The sequence below is a fragment of the Drosophila pseudoobscura genome, chromosome X (assembly GCF_009870125.1).
Source record: "Drosophila pseudoobscura strain MV-25-SWS-2005 chromosome X, UCI_Dpse_MV25, whole genome shotgun sequence".
Taxonomy (NCBI): Eukaryota; Metazoa; Arthropoda; class Insecta; order Diptera; family Drosophilidae; genus Drosophila; species Drosophila pseudoobscura.
Genome location: NC_046683.1, coordinates 45,167,973 through 45,187,869, shown reverse-complemented (window position 1 = coordinate 45,187,869; position 19,897 = coordinate 45,167,973). Strand labels below are relative to the sequence as shown.

The 19,897-nt window shown below is 46.6% G+C and overlaps 1 protein-coding gene across 1 annotated transcript; it reads right to left on the bottom strand.

Annotated features, from left to right (window-relative positions):
- Window positions 1-918: 918 nt before the first annotated feature.
- Window positions 919-6,434, bottom strand: LOC117184391 (uncharacterized; the record flags this gene model as incomplete). The annotated part of the gene is given in 3 exon segments (XM_033381488.1): window positions 919-1,024; window positions 6,243-6,370; window positions 6,372-6,434. Coding segments are annotated over 3 exon segments (297 nt in total), but the record flags the coding sequence as incomplete, so codon positions are not given.
- Window positions 6,435-19,897: the final 13,463 nt, after the last annotated feature.

Here is a 19,897-nt window from a genome sequence, read left to right as displayed (position 1 = left end):
TTTCCTGTGCCGCTGAATCAGCCTCGTCATTTATACCCTGCGTGGCCTGCTTTCGTTATGCTTTTTACGATGCGGCTTGTTCTTGCAACAGCCACCGAAGGTCGAATCCCGGCTGGGAGGGAGGCTGCGCACGGCCGGGTGGTTATGTCAACGCTGATGTGGATGTGGATGTGGCTGCGGCTGATACTGGGATTGGCCTCCTCATGCCGGACAGTTTGTCAACTGCGGACTAGTACGGAGTCACCAAAAGTGATCGCTCTTATTATCCGAGAACAAGCATGGGCGTTGCGCACATTTTTCTACTATATACAAAATTTTTGGGTCGTCGTGTTTCCGATGTGCCTAGTACCAAAGTAAAACAGTTAGTTAGTTGTTAGTTTGAACCCTTATAGTCTTTGCCTCCGCCTAAATTAGAATACGATTGGGGGGCTTCGATCTATCTTTCTTCATAAAAAACCTCCAATAGCCTTACTAAGATACAATAACAAGCCAATAAATGTGCATTTTAGATTTTTAAATATTATGTAAGAGTAACAGACAATTCTCACTTTCAGATATATGTACGTTCCATCAAGGTTGGACAGTGCTGTAATAGTGTTGGTGCTATTCTCGAGGGTTGCTTTCGGTGAAAGCCTTTCGCTCGCAAATTGTTTTATATGAAATAATTCGAAATATGTGTGCCCGCAATGAAATTAGCCAAATTAACACCTTGCTAAGTCCGGCAAGGCTTAGTCCGGGAAATAATTGAAATATTTTTTGTTCTAATAAAAAGACCCAAGCCCAACGAAGCCGTTCGGGATGGGACCACAGTCGTGTACCATACTCAACTGAGTTTGAAAGAAGGAGGAGAGAAAGCAGGAGAGAGTTCTGGGTGCATGCTAAAAAAGTTGACCTTTTGTGTCTCCTTTTTTCCCTCACTCAATTAGGCGTACACTCCGCGGCCTTCGGCCGGGCCAGACCAGAGCCCAGACCGATTCGGAAAATCTCCAACCAGCTTTTGAGGAGCAGCAGCAGCAGCAGCAGTCTATTTGAGCAAATACTTGAAGCCATTTAAACAATTTCCATTAACAAAAATGCGCAAATTGCCCTTCGGCGGTTTTACAAATAAATTGTATAAAAAATATTTGACAAAAATGGGCAACAAAAACCGAAATACATGTTTAATCTTTTTCAACCGAAATGCATGAAATATTTTTGTAAATTATTTTTATGCACTTCATTAAATATTTCAACAATTTGGAAGCCCGAAGCGGTTCGAGGAGCAGCAGTAGCAACAGCAGCAGCAGCCTGGCGCACTTTAATCAACCGTAAAATGTTGACCTTTTTTGTCGGGCCCGCAACATGTTGTCGAAATTTCCGAGCAGTGGGCGTGGACTGTGGCGGGAGGGGGCTGGCTGTGGTATGGTGTGGCGGCGCGAGGTGTGGGCCGGGTGTGGACCAGGCCTGGCTACACTTTGGGCCTGGTTTTGGGCGCGTGTGGTAAGCCTAATGGACCGAGGACCCCGGCCCCGGCCCCGGTCCCGGCATGCACTAATACTTGTAGTAGCTGGCCAAGGGACTGGGATCGGGATCGGGATTGGGATTGAGATGGGGAATGGGAATGAGTTGGAGATTGAGACAGCTTTCCCAGCTTGCATTTACATAATTTATGCCATTCAGAGGAAGGAGTTTGTAATGTATATGGAGCTGAGGCTGGGGCTGGGGCTGGAGAGCCATATCTCATATTATGACACCCTCGAAAGTTGTCGTCTCCGGCTGCCATTCATAATTTCCAATGTGGCAGGCAGTCGAGTGACTTTGAGGTTTTGTCCCAGAGATGGGGGCCTTTTAAATGAAAAACATTACAATGAAACACTTGAAACACGCCCTGGGCTGCCCAGGGGCAATGGCAATGGCAATGGCAACGGCAATGTCATGTCAATGCCAAGGCTGATCGGAATATTTAACCTTATTTATGCGCATATAAATGCAGGAGGCATTCGCACTTGGATTTCATATTCAATGGCCATTCGGCCGCACATGCATTATTTATGCATCTATTCGTGCCACAAAAATTCATAAACATTTGTTGTGCAAATTTTCCTATGGATATTTCTCACGCCTTTGCCTTGTCTGCCCTGCCCCCGAACTCATCTCCCTCCCCCTGAACCTTCCCTTGTGTAGCCATCTTCATCTCTGGCAATTGCCAATAAATTCACATCAAAGGTCTTTATTTGTGTTTGCTTAGCAGCCAGGGCCCAAGCCAGAGCCGAAAAGGATGCTCCCACCAAGGCCCAGGGCCAGCAGCGGCAGGAGTGGCAGGAGCGGCAGGGCCTGTGCAAATATAATTTTCGTTTCAATTGAGCATCTCGGCTTAGGGCATTACTCGGGATTCAGGACTCCGCACTCGGGATTCAGAACTGGTCGTGCTAACCTACGACACGCCCGTCATCGGCTAATCCTGCTGCTGCCTGGCAACTAGAAAATCATTTAGCAAAGACACCAATACGGCACATCCTGCAGGATGCGGCAGCGGCAGCGGCAGCGGCGAGGCACGTGTCAATTGTTTGGGCCTCCAGCAACGGGTCTCCCAGCAAGCATTGCAATGAACTCAACACTTGAGCCGCCTGGGCTGACAAAGTAACTCCCGGCTTTAGTCGAATGACCGCCAATGGATTTTTAAATGCTCCGCACACGCTCCTCCGGCCACGTCCTCGGGGAGTGGCTAAAATTAAACGCCCAGCCGCCCAGCCGCCCTGCCGCCTCCGGGCCCATGCCCATGCCCATGCCGATGCCGATGCTCGTATAAATAACTCAATTGTTTTGCTGACATTTTATTTGACACGTGACTTTGACTGGTTAAACACACGACCTTCCCGGCGCCCAGCGCCCAGCGCATAGCCTCCCCCTCTCCCTGGGCCCAGGTCGCAGCTTAAGGCTTTGTTCTTTTTGTGGTTCATGTGGTCGCCACCGTCGCCATCGTCGCATCGTCGCATCGTCGCGTCGTCGCCGCCAGCAATTAATCTGGAAGGTGTCCATTAAGGCGGACACGCGCTCGTCGATGGTGGCAGCAAGGGGCGGCCACAGGTACGACTACGGTTGGGGGCGTGTCGGGGAATAGCTCTGTAATAGTGTCAATTTAGTATTTATGGCCCTTTACTGGCTGCCCCAGACAGTGATTTGTGTACAAGCTTCAAAGCGAAAGCACCTCCGGCATACTCACGATTTAGGGGTTGGCTGTATGACTTTCCCTGGCTTTGGGGGTGTGACTACCGGCCTTATCCCAGAGATTTTTAAATGGGTTGAGCAGTAGGGCACCCTCAGACGGTAAGGGGTCACAAAAACCCCTTTTAGCTGTTCGTTTAGTATTAGACTCGAGTATTATCCACTCATTAAATATCGTTGGGAACGCATAATTAGAGCAGCCGAAATGAATCACAAAACAGAACAAAACACTGACTATTTCAACCGAAAACTACAGAAATATTTATGTAAAAAAATATAGCGAATTATTTTAAGCGCGTAATTTAACAGTCTCAGATGTTAGATACGAATGGAACAGTACTATTAGAAATTAATTTACCAGAAGATCAAATCTCGTAAACGGAGACCACCTCCCACCCATATTAAATGCAATCAAGATACAAATACTTATACCAATATATATATATATATATAATTATAGATATAATATGGTAGATGGAACTATAATCCCTAAACGGCTCATACAAGGAATGATTCGATCTACAAATCGGTAAAACGGTATATGGTTTCTAGTGGATCCAATAAAAATATTGAAGTTTATGCGGCTCAACAAGTCAGGCTTGATCAAGGTGTGCCAAAAAATCACCAGAGGCAGTTATCTACGATTAACGAAGGATGGAAGGTTTATTATGAGCACTATATTGCCATCTCAAATTTCCTTCACAGTCGAGACAGCATAGAGCAAAAAGTAAAACAATTTTCTGGACTGATTCTATACGATTCTACTCGAAATGATCCACTAAAGAGCCTCCTTTAGAACAGTTCCATTATAATTCACTGATCGTAGAGCATAAGGGTATATTCTAGTCATAGATTAATGTAGTTTATATACCTTTGTTGTGTTTGCTCTTGTATTGATAGAGATAGCATCTGTAAATTGATGGTTAGTTGAAAGGTATTCTGGACCCTTTACAAGTACAATTATTTGAGCAGGGCCTACTATTGACTTGTTCAGAGGGCATGGGCAATATTTGTTCTGAACAAAGCCGAAGAAGTTTCCACTGAAATACATATGTAAATTTTGTGGAAAGTTTCCTGTAGGTCTAATGCAAATTTCCTCCGAATAACCGGCTAGCAATACAATGAGAGGCAAAAAATTTGCATATGTGTGCGGAGTGCGAGTACATACATAGCATCTGTACATATGTATGCAGATACTCGTATATTGTACTTGGGAGCCGATGCTCGCTTGCAGTGGTATTGCCAGGCAGCGGAAACGGAAGTGTGAAGCACATACACAGCCCACACACACACACACACTATAACCGCAGATGAACAAACAGACACCCATACACAGGCATAGAAGCACACGCATACAGTGGGGCCGAAAAATGTGCATGACTTGTTTAGTTTGAAAAAGTTGTGTCCGCCCAAGAACCACCTATTTGCTGTTGCTGTTGCTGCTGCTGCTGCTGCTGTCCCTAGCAACCCGCCAGGCCACAGCTCCTTGTTTGCCTGCCTCCTGGCTTCGGAGACCTTTGACTTTCTTTTAAAACAATTTGGCTTTGTGTGCTATTTTGTTTGTATGTGTTCTGGGTGTGTGTGTGTGTGTGAGTGAGTGCGTTCATGTGGTTGCTGACACAAACCAAAATTTAAACAAAAGAAGAGCTAAAAGCATTCGGCGCTGCTCATGAGACAAACGAACTTAGGCTGTTGGCTAACGGAAACCGCACTCACACACACTCACACACATACATATACCTTCAACCCACACATTCGCACATACACATACACATCCACACATATACAACCTTTCAGTGCTAAGTGACTCTTGGGCTCTGTTGTTCCTTTGAAGCAGCAACGGCAACGGCAACGGTACCGGCAACGTTCACAAGAACTGAAGTATATTGTTAACAGGATATATAATACACAAAATAAAGTTTTCAGCCAAAGTTACACAAAAGTATTTTACAAGTTCTCCTCGTTTTCCCACCCTCTCACGCCCATTCCTCCTTTTCCTTTTCCTGCCACCCACACCAGGTTCCAGCCAGATTCGGAGCTAATGCTGCTGTTGGAGCTGTAGGAGCTGAAGCTGAGGCTTGGAGCCTGAATCACCTTTCGCTCGTTTTGTGTGTTTGATTTTCGGTATTGTTTTACTTTTGTTGATTCTACGGCCCCACTAAAACACCGAGGGTCGAGAAGGAATAAATACAAAGAAAATGCCGCTGCCTGTTTTACCTCGTGTCCAGCATTTTTACGGCTTTTGGTTTGGGGAATTTTCAAATTGTGAGTTAACGAACTGTCGAACGTTGGGCTTATAGCCACAGTTGGGGCTACCTATTTTCTATGTACTTATTAGAGGTCTAAGGATGTATTCTATTACTACAAATCTCGTCATTTGTTTCCGCAAATGGTTGATGGTTTCCATACACAGAGATCTAGAATATTTAAATTTAAATGTAAATTTGTTCTAAGTGAACACCAGCTAGGGGGCTAGAATATTCAACAGGCATTCAACAGAATGTAAAAAGTGCTATAAATATTTAAGATTTAATACCGAATGAGGCGATCGTCCAAAGAAGACCACTCCTACCCTGAACACTCTTCAGTGTCCATAAATTGTAGTCATAAAGAGCTCGGTACAGAGAAACTTCCCGGCTAAATACCCCTCTGATACCGACCAATCCCAATAGTTTGGGTCGCACGGAGGGCACCAGCTCCGATCGTACGTCAGATGGACCCAAAGTCCCTATGAGACACCGAACGGTGACAAATCGAGGGCTAGGATGCCACTGCCCCCATTCATCACGGCGTTCCACAGTGAGCCAGCACACCCCCAATAGGTGGTGGGGGGAGGCAAGGCAAAAAATAAACTGGCAAGTGGCGACGGTTGACGGGCGACTGGCTGTCAGCTGGCAGGATCTTTACGAGTATTGAAGCATTCGTACGGGGCAAAAATAAATGTTTTCAAATGTTTGACGCGTACTGACAACAAATAAGCACATCCGAAGGGTGGAGAGGCGGCGAAGGACAACACACACACACACACACACACGCACACTGATAAACACTCGTATCCCTCTTCCGCCCTGTCACTGTGTGTGTGTGTGCGTGCGTTTAATGTCTGTAATTTACCGTTAAGTAGACAAGTATTAATGGTAAAATACCAACGGAATGCGTAGCAGAAACGCAGCTCCACAAACATACAAAACAGGGCCATAAGAACCGGAGACAAGACGAAAGCAGTCAAACAGTCATGAAAAGCCATGAAGAGCAGAAGAAGCAGCATCTAAAAACAAAATGGCGACGAGGACAACATCCGTTTCGTTTGAGTTGACGTTGAAGTTACATGTTAACTGTGGCAGTGCCACCTCCCCAAACACACCCCCACGGCCCCACACACTCGAATACACACACACACACACACACACACACACACCAGCACAAATAAGCAATTGTCATTGTGGCGCGCGCATGTTGCCTCCACAGAAGAGATGTCAAAAAAAAAAAAAAAAATGTGAAGTGAAGGAAGAACACAGAGAAAAAACGGCAGGAAATTCCAAAGAAAACTCAACTTTGGATTGTTGGCATTTCTGTTGTGTGCTTTGAATGCTGAAGATGGCATAGGGGAGGCTTGGGAGGAGAAGAGGGAGCAGAGCAGGCTATTGGGAATTGAGGATTGGGGTGTGGGGCGTGGGGCGTGGGGACAGGACAAAAGGAAAGGGAGAAATACTTGCGCGTGAAAATAGTAGATAGGGCGAGAGGCGAATGACAGGAAAGCAGGAGCGACAAAACAAACGCGCCATTTTCCTGACGTTTAGCAATTTGACATTTTACGTGATTTCGGACCGAGACGATGGCTCCCAGTCCTGGTCCTGGCCCTGGTCCTGGTCCTGGCTCCTGTGACTTGCCATTTGCCGAAAATTACAAACTGCCAAACTGTGTGCACGCTGCGCTTACGTAATTGAGTTCGAAGGCGGCCATCTCAACCGCTGAGCCAAGTCAACTTCAGACCAGGCCCAGACCCAGACCCAACCCACCAACCGAGCGCCTGAAACTAAGACAGAGCCAAAGCCTGAGGAGGAGGAGGACGGAACAAGGGCCAGAAGAGTCGGAGACGGAGCCGGAGCCGGAGTCGAACCCCGAGCTGGAACACATTTTTCACAATTCATTTCATTTAGCCGCGTTCGCTGCGAGGCAACATTATTACAAAAAATATTGCCCAGAATAGGAGAAGAAATGAAAGAAAAAATGGCAGCATAACTTAAGGCGCTTTCACATGAACACACACAAACACAAAGCATAAAAAAACAAAAAAAAGAAAAAAGAATTGTGCGCTTTAAACACAAAAAAGACGAACAAATGCTGCGGAATAATTTCGTTTTTTGTTTGCCTTTCGACCCACGCTCTGGCAACATTTCAAAGTCGTCCGAGGACGAGTCCTCGTTGTCGTCATTCTCATCCTCATCCACATCCACATCCACGTCGTCATCATCATGGTCGTACTGGATGTGACTAGACTAAGATGGATTAAGCCCAAGTAGCGCACCAACAGCATTCATCTACCATGCCACGAGGAGCACTGCTCGAAGGAGCACTAAACAATTTTTCTTGATTTCTTTTTAGCATTTCGCTTTCTGCTCGCAACTCCCATCCATTTAGCCGCTGCCTCTGTCGCTGTCTCTGTCTCTGTCTCTGTCTCTGCCTCTCTGCCTGTGTGTGCTCTGTGAGCTGCATACTGCCACTCACTGACTTCTGTGTGACTGTGAGTGAGCCAAGTGTGTGTGTGTGTGTGTATTTGAGCATTAGAAAATAATATTTTATTCGCTTCACTTGCAATTTTTCTTGTAGTGTTTGCGCTTCACTGCTCCACCACTCCACTCGCCATCTCTCACTGGCTGCACAGTCGTGGACGTGGACGGGGACGGAGACCTGGACGTAGTTGTGTGTCCATGAGGGCGGTGCAGAGCGAAGCGGTGCCATATTGTTAGAGTTGTTGATGTTGAAAAATGTAACATGCCAGAAATTGCTGGTTACCCACATGGAAATTACGTTGCATGTTTCATTGAGGAAGGCCTGGGGGAGCAGTGAGCTCCTTCCAAGAGCACCAAGTGCCATCAGCAGTTGTACTCGTATGCTGGCACTTTTTGCAGGACATTCGAGCACTTATCGTCTGACGTTCCAGCTCGTAATCGTCAATACATTCTGTCATTGCCTCCTTATACAAAAGTATTTAGCGATGACACGACGCTTTTCTGAACATTTTGTATCACGTGTGGCTCTACTTTTCGTCGGGATGGCAAAACATTGCCAAGCCAAGCCTCCTCTTATATGATAGATGACAGATCGAGCTGGAAAGCATCGAATCTAAACATGAAATTAAAAACATTCGTTCACTATAGACTCTAAAAAGCAAATATAAATGTTTGACATTTTGGGAATTATACCCATTAGGTGGGTATAATTCGGCTATCGGCTATCACTATTTTTATTTATTTATTAAATTATCGGACTGTTCTAAAATAGATCGAGTTCAATAAGAAAAAAGTTGTATTAAAAGATAGCTCACCCATATAGTACAATTTCATACTGTCATTTCATAATATTTTCATATCAAAGTCAAAATGTGACTGAAAACATTTCCCTTTTATTCAAAATATAGCGGCATATATATTTATTATTTCTTTAAGTGCCACTGCAAATTGATTTCTTACTTTTGGCTATAATAATAATCCGATCTGATCCTGATTCGGTAATCTGATAGATATGGTTTTTTTCTATGATTGTGCGTTTTTAATTTTCTCGTACCTTCAATATTGTTGCCACAGATTCGAGTCCTTTTGGGGGGCGGAAGAGGGTTGGGCGAAATTTTGAAATATACGTGTAATAGTGACATAACATATTATAGAAGTTTGGATACAAAATGTCGTTAATCTAGCTCTTATAGTCTTTGGGCACTAGGCGCTCATAGGGACGGACAGATAGACATGGCTCAATTGACTCGGCTATTGATGCTGATCAAGAATATATGTATGTATGTATATACTCGGAAACGCTTCCTTCTGGACGTTACACACATCCATTTTTAACACAAATCTAATACACCCCTATACTCATTTTGAATATCGGGTATAATTATCCCCAAATCCCATACGGATCTTATTAGTACCCAGGCAAACATATTGTCTGCTTCGATTCTATACATAGGCTGTCAGAATTTCCGGGACTTTTGTTAGCACTTAGCACTGTAGTAACTCACTTTAAGATTAAAAAGTGTATTTAACAGAGCAGTGGATATTTTTACCCGGTTCAAAGTGGACGCCCACCTTTGGGCTAATGCAAATGCAAAACCTTTTCATTTTGGGAATAGTTTTGATCCCATGCAGATGCGGGCCCTCATTTCGCAAATGATTTTGTTTACAGCATAGCTCGGTTTGTTGTATTGTAAGGCTTCGCATTTAATTTTCCAACTATTCATTGAAGCAAAAATGTGCAATATGCGTGGAAGCCAAGGGCTCCCGTTCCCCGTTCCCACCACACACATCATCAAGCCATACGCTCCAGAAAGGGGGGGGAGGGCCAACAAAAATCAATTTTATTTGAATTTAACAATTTAACCGTAAAACCACAGAAAGCATTTTAAACGCATTTTTAATAGACTCAAATATGTGTTGCATAAAACGCAGATCCCAGACCCCACAGCCCACAGCTCAACGTCCCACCCCCCGTCCAGAGGCGGGGGCACTGCCGCGCATCAATCCCGCCGCCGCATGCCGCCATTTTGTTTTGTTTGTTACAAAATTTTCGCCATTACAAAGCCATTGGCAGTGCGGCAGCAAAAAGCGCGTTAAAATATCGTTTGCTTTGGGAGCTCCTCGTTACCCCTGGCCCCTGGACCCCCTCTGCTCTAGGTTCTTGCATTTTATTTTGCTGATGAAAAATTAGTTTTTCCATGTACATAGATACATCCTGTGTGTGTGTGTGTTTGAGAGAGTGTGTTGCCTGTTTGCACATTGTCTGCATACTTTCGGCGCTGGCACAAAGTCGCGTGCCTCTTCGCTTTTGTTTACCCACGAGTACCCGAATGGCAAATATTTGTGCAATAAAAAGAACTCACCTCCACCCGCGATTAAGCGGCTTCCATGTGGAGCTTAATAAGCAGCAATTGATTCTCCATGGGATAGTTGTTGCTGGTATTATGTTTCCATCATATCTGTGTAGATATTGATTCATAGATTAATTTACAGATTATATTTCTGGACAGACGACAGAGGCAAACAATCTAGTGAAGTGGAGTGGCAAGTAATAGCACTACATAACTACCCAAAAACTCTCCTAAAAATAAACACAATCTGATTCATTCTACTGATTCCTTTTCAATTTTTTAGCTATGTATGTAACAGGTATCATGCAGTCGAAATACTCTGTTTTTTGTGTTCTCGACCTCCGATGGGAGTGGGAATGAGCAACCAAACGAATGGAAAACACCCACATTGAACACACATGTTACTCGACCCGAAACCATAACGCCAACTGACCATGAAATGAAAGTGCATAAAGTACTTGTATGGATCTGTGTCTGCTGACAATTGCACGATGTGCGGTCGAATCGAAAAGAACAGAATAGAATGCGTTCCGGTGAAATGGCCCCAAACGGTGTCGATGTATACACTCGCGTACGAGTATATGAATGTTTGCCTAATGGAGGGGTAGGGTAGTCAGGGCAACCTTTGAAACGGTTCACGGACGGATGAGACATCCAGTTTGTGTAGAAGTTATTTTTCCGGGATGAGAGACCTGATTTGAGGCCTCGGCCGTCTGGTCCTCGGCTTGCGATTCCTTGCAGCGATGCGTTAAAGCTGCCACGTGTACAGGCTCTGGATGGAGGTGACGGAGCGCCGCCTTCTGCTCTGACAATTTCAACATAAATTTCGTCAATTTTTACTTACGACAACTATACTGGGCCGCTGTGTCGCTGGCGGGGATGGGGGACTGGGGGCACCATCTGCCGCCATTCGCAGTTCAATGGAGGCATATTGGCGATTCGGAGCGCCCTGGTGAGTGGTGGATGGTGGGTTGTGCGTCACCTCCACTATGCACGATTACAGTATGGCTGAAGGAGGCCATGTCCGCACCACAGGATGCACGGACGGCCAACGAAGCCTTAATTCCAGTCTAAGCCTGTTTCCAGTACAAGGTGCTGCCCCAGCGACAGTCATTAGAGATCCAATAGTTCTCCCCCTAGTCTCCCAGAGAGCACCCTGTATCGCCCCGCCAACAAGTACACTTAATATGTAGCTCAAGCAGCGGCCACGGCCTGGGGAAGACCGTCCGCTGGCAGGCGCAATCCAAGAAAATGCTACAAGCTTACCCACTGACACTTGGACTTCGGGCCCGGACTTCTGTTCCATTTCCTACGTGCCCCGGACTTTTTCTTCGTTGCTGAGCTGCCAGCAGGTGTATGTGTGTGTATGGGTGTGTGTGTGTGTGCTGGCCCGTCCTTGCTTTTGTACTCTGCCCCAGATAGAGTGGACGAGGACGAGGCCAGTCTGCGAGTCTGCCTCCTGCTCGGTGGCAGGGAGTCCCAGGCACTGGCGTCACGTGGTCACAACATAAAAACGTGATGAAATTTCACAAAAATAAAAACTCTCACCCATGCGCCGCCGGCCGACAAACGACTCCAACTCCGCCTCCGGCTCCGCCCTCCGCCCTCCGCCCTCAACCATTGCCCCCAGCCAGTGGCCGCTCGACCTCCGGACCCGTTTCAGTGACAACGTGAACGGCCGGCACTTGGGTGTCGAATTGTGGGCGAGGTCTGTGCTTTTACGACCTGGGCTATTCGATTGCTTGACACGGCTAAATGCGCCTTAGTAGCGTAAATAAGTAGTAAAAAATTTATGGGGTTTGCGTTTTTGGGGCTGGCACAACAGTTGCCAATCCGAAGGGACAGGCAATCGGGCAATTAATAATAAAATCGCTTGCCTCACTTGAAGCCAACTCTGGGCTTAGCTTTTGTTTAAAGCTGCCAGACCGCGACATGATAAACAATTAGAAATGTCATATCAGGGGAGGACACGAAAGGACAGGGCAGACCAAGAACTGTAATAAAGTAAGCTCACGATCCCTGGACCCATCAGATTCCCAGCCCCAGTCCCAGTCCCAGTCCCAGTCCCAGCCCCTAGTCCCAGCCCCAGTCCCCGTTTCAGTTTCTGCTGGTCATAAGCGGAGCTCATAAAAAGCAAAGGCAACAAACAAAATAGCAACACCAACGGACACCACAGCTGCAACAGCAACAGCAACAGCGGCAACAGCAGCAGCAGGCAGGCAGCGTCGAGGCGCGGAAAGAGTTCTCTCCTCGAGCCCCGTCCATTTTTATAATCGCATTTTTATGATTAAGACACATTTTATGGGATTTTAACTGCTATTATTTTCGCTTTTAACTGTCACAATAAAGTCAAAGTTAAAGACAGCAAAAGCTGCACACAGAGTTCCTTTGTTTGAGCGCTTCGTTCGTCGCTCCCCGAGTCTTGTCTGTTGTCTGTTGTCTGTTGTCTGCTTTCTGCTTTCTGCCCTGAATGCCTTTTTACTTTGCTCCTCCACAGGCCCGAGCACAGCAGAGTGGAGCCAAGGAATGGAACGACATGGATAAGGCTGGGCTGTTGGGAGCGATTCATCTTGCTTGGGCAAAGTTTGCTATGCAGATTTCAGGAGAGGTTATTTTCCTTGTGCGATTAAAGCACGAGTATGCTTAGGAAACATACTGAACTGCAACAAACGGAGACCAGCAACTCCTCTGTGGAGTTCTTTATAGCCCCTCGCTATCTGTACTCAAAATACGATACAGATCTGCTGAGTTATTAATATTTTCCTAGTCGTAAAGTGGGAATATGCATACTTACGAGCACATATAATTTCGCTTTATACGATAGGGGGTCTTTAAGTCAGAGCCGGCAATTATTGCGTTCATTGTAAGACTGTTTGGCCAAGGCCAAAACGGCCAATAAATATTGTTCTTAAAATTGATGGGCCGCAATATCGATGGTGGCTGCTCCACATTAACGTTTATGGGGGCCAGTAAAAGGAAATCCGCAGAACGGACCCCGTCAAAATGCCACGATATGAACTCTTTTTTAATGAGGTGCTAAAAATGCTGTTATTGTTATGACAGACAGGAGGCCATTCGCCATTCGCCGTTCGCCTTTCGCCAGACGGAGCCTGACAGACAGCCCGGAGCTGCTTTTGCGGCAGGACATTAAAGCAAAACTTTCGAAAGAGATGTGGCTTCGTCTGGGGACTAGAGAGGGGGGACGGGGGACTGGGGAGCGCTTAAGCAGCCTTTAAACATCGATTTGTAAATTGTTAAATGATTGCCGGCTAAATGCGCATAGCGAATGCCTACCACCTCCCCATCCATTAGTCCCGTTGTGTTCCACCCTTCGGCAAGGGTTGTTAGTGCCAGAGCGCCCCCGACTGTATCTGTATCTGTGTCCGTGGCCGTGCCCCTGTCCGTGTCTGTATCTCCGTCTGGTTCTGGCCCTCGCATCGAATTCCAAGCATATTCTTGTAATGCGCTCACATTTTTTCGAACATTGGTCCTAGGGTTTGGGAGTTTGATTTTTGATATCGATCCTCCTGGCCCATGCAACGAAAAATTAAGGGATATAGCCATGACTTCTGGGCCTTCTTAAGGCATTGCTTGGACCACTTCACTGGGGGACGAGCAGGGAATGGGAGAGGGCGATGGCGAGGGAGAGGGAAAGGGAAAGCGGAAACAGAAGCGTTTTGGCGACCCCAAGTGCCACTCCGAGTCGAGGAGCGGAAGCAGCCATTGAATATTCAAGCAGAAAGCACTCGGAAGAGGGCTGGAAGGGCGGACGGATAGCTGGCCCCGGCCCTGGCCCTGGAGGTGGAGCGCCTTGTTTCATTGGCGGCTTTTATAAAACTTTGGCAGCCATTTAGAAAAATGTTGTCCAGCGGGGGAAATTGGACTTGCCATTTGTCCGGTTCCCGTTCCCGTTACCGCTGCCGTTACCGTTACCGTTCTCCCTCCTCGAATCCTCTCTCCGATTTCTTGACACGCATAACACTTTGCAGCGAGCGGCGAGCAGCAGTTGGCAAACAAATTTGAATTTATATTAATTTATTAGCATAGGAAAAGCGCAGCCTCCGGCTGAAAGTAAGCCGAACTCGGGGCTCGCCGCAGTTGACACAAAGTGGCGGATGCTAGTACGGCGGAAAGTTTCACGGGAAAGGGCATCGGGGCATCGGGGCATCGTGGCATCGGTCGCGTACTCGCGTATAATGAAAATGAAAAGCAATTCCAGAATTTTCAGCTCAGCAATGAAGTTGCTAATTTGAAATGTAAATTGCTGTGCTAAGCAGAGCCAAAAAATCCCACCAACGGCAAATGAAAATGTTGGCCGAAAGAGTGGGCAGGGCAGTAGGATGGACGGACGACTCTCACAGATTTATTAATACGCGCATTTCTCACGCTGGATTTGCATGAAGGTGGGGTCTGGGTCTGGGTCTGGGTCGCACCTCGGGTCAGAGTTGAGGTGCGACTTCATTTCGAGTTTTAAGTGGTCCCCAAAATATGCAGCACTTGTGTGAAATATGCGCCACAAAGCCAAAATGCCAGCTATGCAAAATTATGCTAATGCCAGGTGTGTGTCGTCGTCGTCCTAGTCGTCCTAGTCGTCGTCAGCGGTGCTGGTTCTGGTGCAGGAGAGTGTGGCCAAATGTCAACCATTTTGGCAACAGCGTGCAGTTGGCAGCACTGCCACAACCGGAGGTGGATGCGGATGTCACGAACTTTAACACGCCCATTTGCACTTTAAAGCTTTCAGCATGGCCTTCCCCCCTCTCCGACCCATTCCCATTCCCATTCCAAGAGTCCTGGAAGCCCAACACTAACACCAACACCAACACACTCATAAAATGCGCATTAAACACACGCAGCTCGAAGCCGTTCCCAGCTCGGCCAAATCCAAAAGGATTTAGTTGCGCCACAGGAGGCGGTTACTCCACGGCTATTGCGCCATCTTTGCATACCCGCCGCCCCCACACGCCGCGTAAGCCACCGTCTAACCAACCAGCCACACAACGGCAGCCGGAGCGTGAGCCAGAGCCAGAGCCAGAGACGGAGACGGAGTCGGGGGGAGCAACCTTTGCGCCCCAGCTGGTAACATCAATGGCTTTTTCATCCATCAAACATGGCGTCAAGCGTCACGGGGACTGCGAGCGCAAAAAGGCAAGCTATTGTCGTCTAATACCACAGCGACAGCCCGGCATCCCAACGACCTGACGGAGTGACGGCATGACAGCCCAGCCTGACGGTATGGTAGAACCCCCGGCAGACCACGCAAAGCGCCGTGCATCACATCACTTCCGTTGCCTGCTGGCTTCGGGTTGGGTGCGGCTGCCACCGCCGTGGGCTACATAATCTTCCCAGCTTTATGTGTGCTGATGACTTGCTGAGCCTCAAACTGAGTTACGGATCTGGGGCTGGGACTGGGGCTGGGACTGGGACTAGGGAGGGGTATAGAAGGCAAAGCAGGTCGGGTCTGGGTTGCACTGTGTTTGGTTGCTCCGAAAAGTGCTGACTGGGTTTTTGTGCCTGGTCGGATTTTCTGCACCCGGATTGGGGAGCTCTCATGCCATCCCATGCCAAGCCATCTCATTCCTCTGGCTGTTGGCTCAGCATGTTGCTGGCGTCTAAATACATGGACACACACTCTTGCACTTGCATAAGCATAGACATTCATATAATGCTTGTAATATTTGCGCTTAGCCTTTGGGGGGAGATCGGAGTCCACGCCACGGCGCTCCACACCAGGCCACACCACTCCGACTGGGTCCTGATGTCCTGCTGTCCGGACGTTTGCTCCAAGTGTCCTTGGGGCCTTCAGTTGGCGCGCTTCAGTCGAGTTCAAAATGTTTATTTTGTTGTCCTTAGGTTAGTCGTTTGCTCATTTTGTTCTCCGCCATAGCACTCTCAATTCTCCTTCCCTCCGAGTCTATTCCGAGTCTCCTTCCCGGCTTTTGGGTCCCGGACCGGTCCGGACCGCTTGCTACTGCTGCTCCGCTTGTTTGCAGAAATGTTCTGGTGTGTACATACCCGTAGTTGGATGTGGATGTGGATGTTGATGTGGATGCAGAGGTCGATGGGGATGTGCACTGCTTTTTTTCAGCGTTTCTGTGTGTGTTATTTGATTTGAACTGTTTGCATTTAGCGCTGTTTGCATTTCTCAGGAATATCTAGCCCGTGCCTCCGGTAAATATCCTTGATCCATTTGCAAACAGTAGCGACTAGAAGGCATCGCTCCTCCTATTGGGCCTGCCATTGAAGAACCCCTGCTTTAAGTGAACCCCAGCCTGAACTTGAGCACTTGGCCGAGGTCAGAATAAAGTTGGTGAAATCTACCACAAATCTTGTCGAAAGAGATGAAACCTGACGGACTACAGGTAAGGGTTAACACACTTTATGAGCAACATCTTAAGTACCTCATATCGTAGCCTTAGAGGCGCTCTTTTATCTCCGAAAATGACTTTATTCTACTTCTCCTAAGCAAAAGCTTAAATCCATCTTTTTCTATTTGGAACTTGCTATCCTGTTACCCGATGTGCACCTTATGCTGAAACCGACTTTAATTTCTTTTGACTGGTGTGCAAAAATGGAAAAAAAAGACGCAATCAGCAAACAGTTTTCAGCTGAAAAGATTTGAATGTCCGTCATAGCTAAATACCTTGTAATATGAAAAGAGTGAGCCGAGCCACATAAAAGCGCCCACGGGACACAATGCTGACTCTGGCCATGATGCCGAGGATGATGCTGGTGCTGGTGCTGATGCTGAGGATGATGATGATGAGCGCAGCAGCGCAGCGCACAAAACGATGATGCACAAATCCTTTAAGAGCGGATTTGGCATTCCTGCGATGAGATGGTAAGGGACGTTGAGTCCTGAACGAGGACACAAAGACGAACAAACGGTCGAGGACTTGGGCGGGCATGGGAATGGGGATGGGGATGCGGATGGGGCTCAGAAGACAAAAAATAAAAGCTGTGGACTGTGGACTGCGGACTGCGGAGCGGGGGACAGGCTTTAAAGTATTGCAAAATAGATGCCAACTCAGAGCCCTGTAAGCCGCATGCTGGGTCCAGTGGGGGGTATGGGTATGGGCATGGGCATGGGTAGTAGTCCGATGGTGACAGCGACGACGTCGACTCCGAGGCCTGATATGAAAACTCAATCCTTGGGGATTGGCATTGCCATAAAGACGACAGCGCAAAGGAAGTGTTGTATTTGTAGTGCAACAAACTATTTGTTTTAACCCGCTGTGCGCTTTGCGATGCTGTGAGCGGAATGTTCTCCATTCCGTAATCCCTACATCCGTAATGGTTATTGGAAACGCAGTCGAAAACTGCCGACAAATATTGACTTTGCCTTTGGGATGGGCTGCGATGGGATATCATGGGATGGGAGAATGTTTGCGCCTTGGTAAGTCCTCCTCTCGCCTTCTCCCTTTCCAACTTGCCAGTACGAGGAGACTCCAGATCCCCCCATGGCCCTCGTGCGTCAGCCATGAACTTTTATTATGCCTTGAGGTAAATTGTTTTATTTATTTTTTAGGCCTGTCGCCCGCCACGCAGCAATAACGACAAGGACAACCATGCATTGGTCCTGTGTCCTGGATCCTTCGTCCCGGTCAACGCATAATTCTGCGTTACTTTGTTTCCACAGACGCCCTGCCACATGCCACATGCCCCCGGGCAACACCACCCACAGAGCCCGCAGCCCGCAGCCGGCAGTCCGGAGCCCAGAGCTGGCCGCAGCCGCATCGGCATCCCTTTGGGCCGGCGGGCAGCAGAAATCGCAACAATTTGTAATGCCAAATATTTTATTTATTCTGCGATTGCCGGCCGCCTCCTTGGGCCACATAAATAAATACATATTTGTGTAGTTATTTTTTTAGCACTGTCCACCCGATTGGCTCAACAAGTCGGAGCCGCAGGGGTTCCGGGGCCCCGTCCATGGGGCGGCTTCCCTTTCACACAGTTGCAGACAGTGGAGGACACTGCCCTCCTCCCTCCTCCCCTGTCATTATAGGATTATACGGCACGCCCAGTAATGTATCAAATACGAGTATTAATAAATGAAAAACAGTATGTCCGAGAGCCTTCTCTATTTGTTCTTTTTCATGTCATCCATGTTTTTTACAAAAGGTTTCCCCCATTAATGGAACTGTTGATCATTTGAGAAGGTACATATATCCAACGAGAGATTTTCTAAATTTCCTTAGGTCAAGGTTTAGTTCATAATATTTCTGTAGTCCAAAATTACAACGAATAAAAAAGGCGTAAAAAATCTCTGTTTCTTGTTGTCTTTTCTTAAAAATACATTATAATGAATTCTAGGTTGTTGAAACCCCACCGGCATCCAGAAGATCCCATTAAAAGTTAAATTAAAATTTAATAATAGAATTTATTAAATAATGATTGAATAAACACTTTTATGGGCCACAAAACATACATATTTATGTCGTGATTTGAACGAAACATAAAAATGTGGGACCAAATCTTGTATCCCACGTAATTAAGGTTTTTATTCAGCTACCAATATTTATTATTTTTAGATTACACATATTTTTCAGTTGACCATTTTTAATTTTTTATTTTTCCTGGCTAGCCCTATCGTGAATTTGGTCAAGTAAATCTCTCCAACGTATGTTTTTTAGAAGAAGTCCATCCAAATTGCGGATATGGCTCCGAAAACCATACCAAATATCGTTATTTGATATCATTAAATCGCTTTCCGATTAGCTGGAATGTTTACCATGATTCTCTGCTCTGCGGGGCCTTAACTGGGATGCGGGTGTAAGACTCCCATCTTACTCTAGTAGACTACTATTAGTAAACCTCCCATCCTTAGTTAACCGTAGAAAATGCTTGGTGTGATATTTATGCACAACTTGATCAGGGGTGACATAGACAGCCCTGATCTGTTGAGCCGCATAAACTTTACGATTTCTATTATACTGACTAGAAATTTTATACCGTTGTTCCGTCCACTTTGTAGATCGAATTATTCTTAGGGTCTTATGCTCGGATTATAATTCCCTCTACCATATTATATTTACCACTAATTCTCTTCCTCTTATTAAATTACTAATCCTTACACACCTTTCTAGTAATTAGTAATTGTAGTGGGATTTTTCTTAGTAAGTTTAGTGATAATTTTTCTCGAATGTTAGTCTAATAGCTAACTTTCTTGCATGTTCGCGTTCGGTTCGACTACACACCGTGCGTCATGCGGCAGCGCCCCTCGGTCGGTTGGGCGGGAGGAGGGCTGCGTTTTGCCTGGGATCCGCGCGTGACAGCCTTCTGCTGGTTTCACACGGGCCACTTGACGGTGCAGTAACTGCATCGCCTCTTGAAAGATGCAGTCATTGCATGTCAACGTCTAAGAATATATCTTTTGAGATTCTGATCATATTCTGATCCGTGATATTTTTGCAGCAGGAACAACTTCAGTGTCAAATATCTTCTTTCCGACCGAATTTTTAGTTGACCCTTAATGGAACCCACAGTCTTTGATCCAAAGCTGATTTTGAATTACGTTTTTAATGGTCGTACGGCTTATATTGGGCTTATCTGGACCTTTTCTTTACCATCCCAGAATTTTCCCTATTTGTAGGATATTTCAACTCTTCTAGT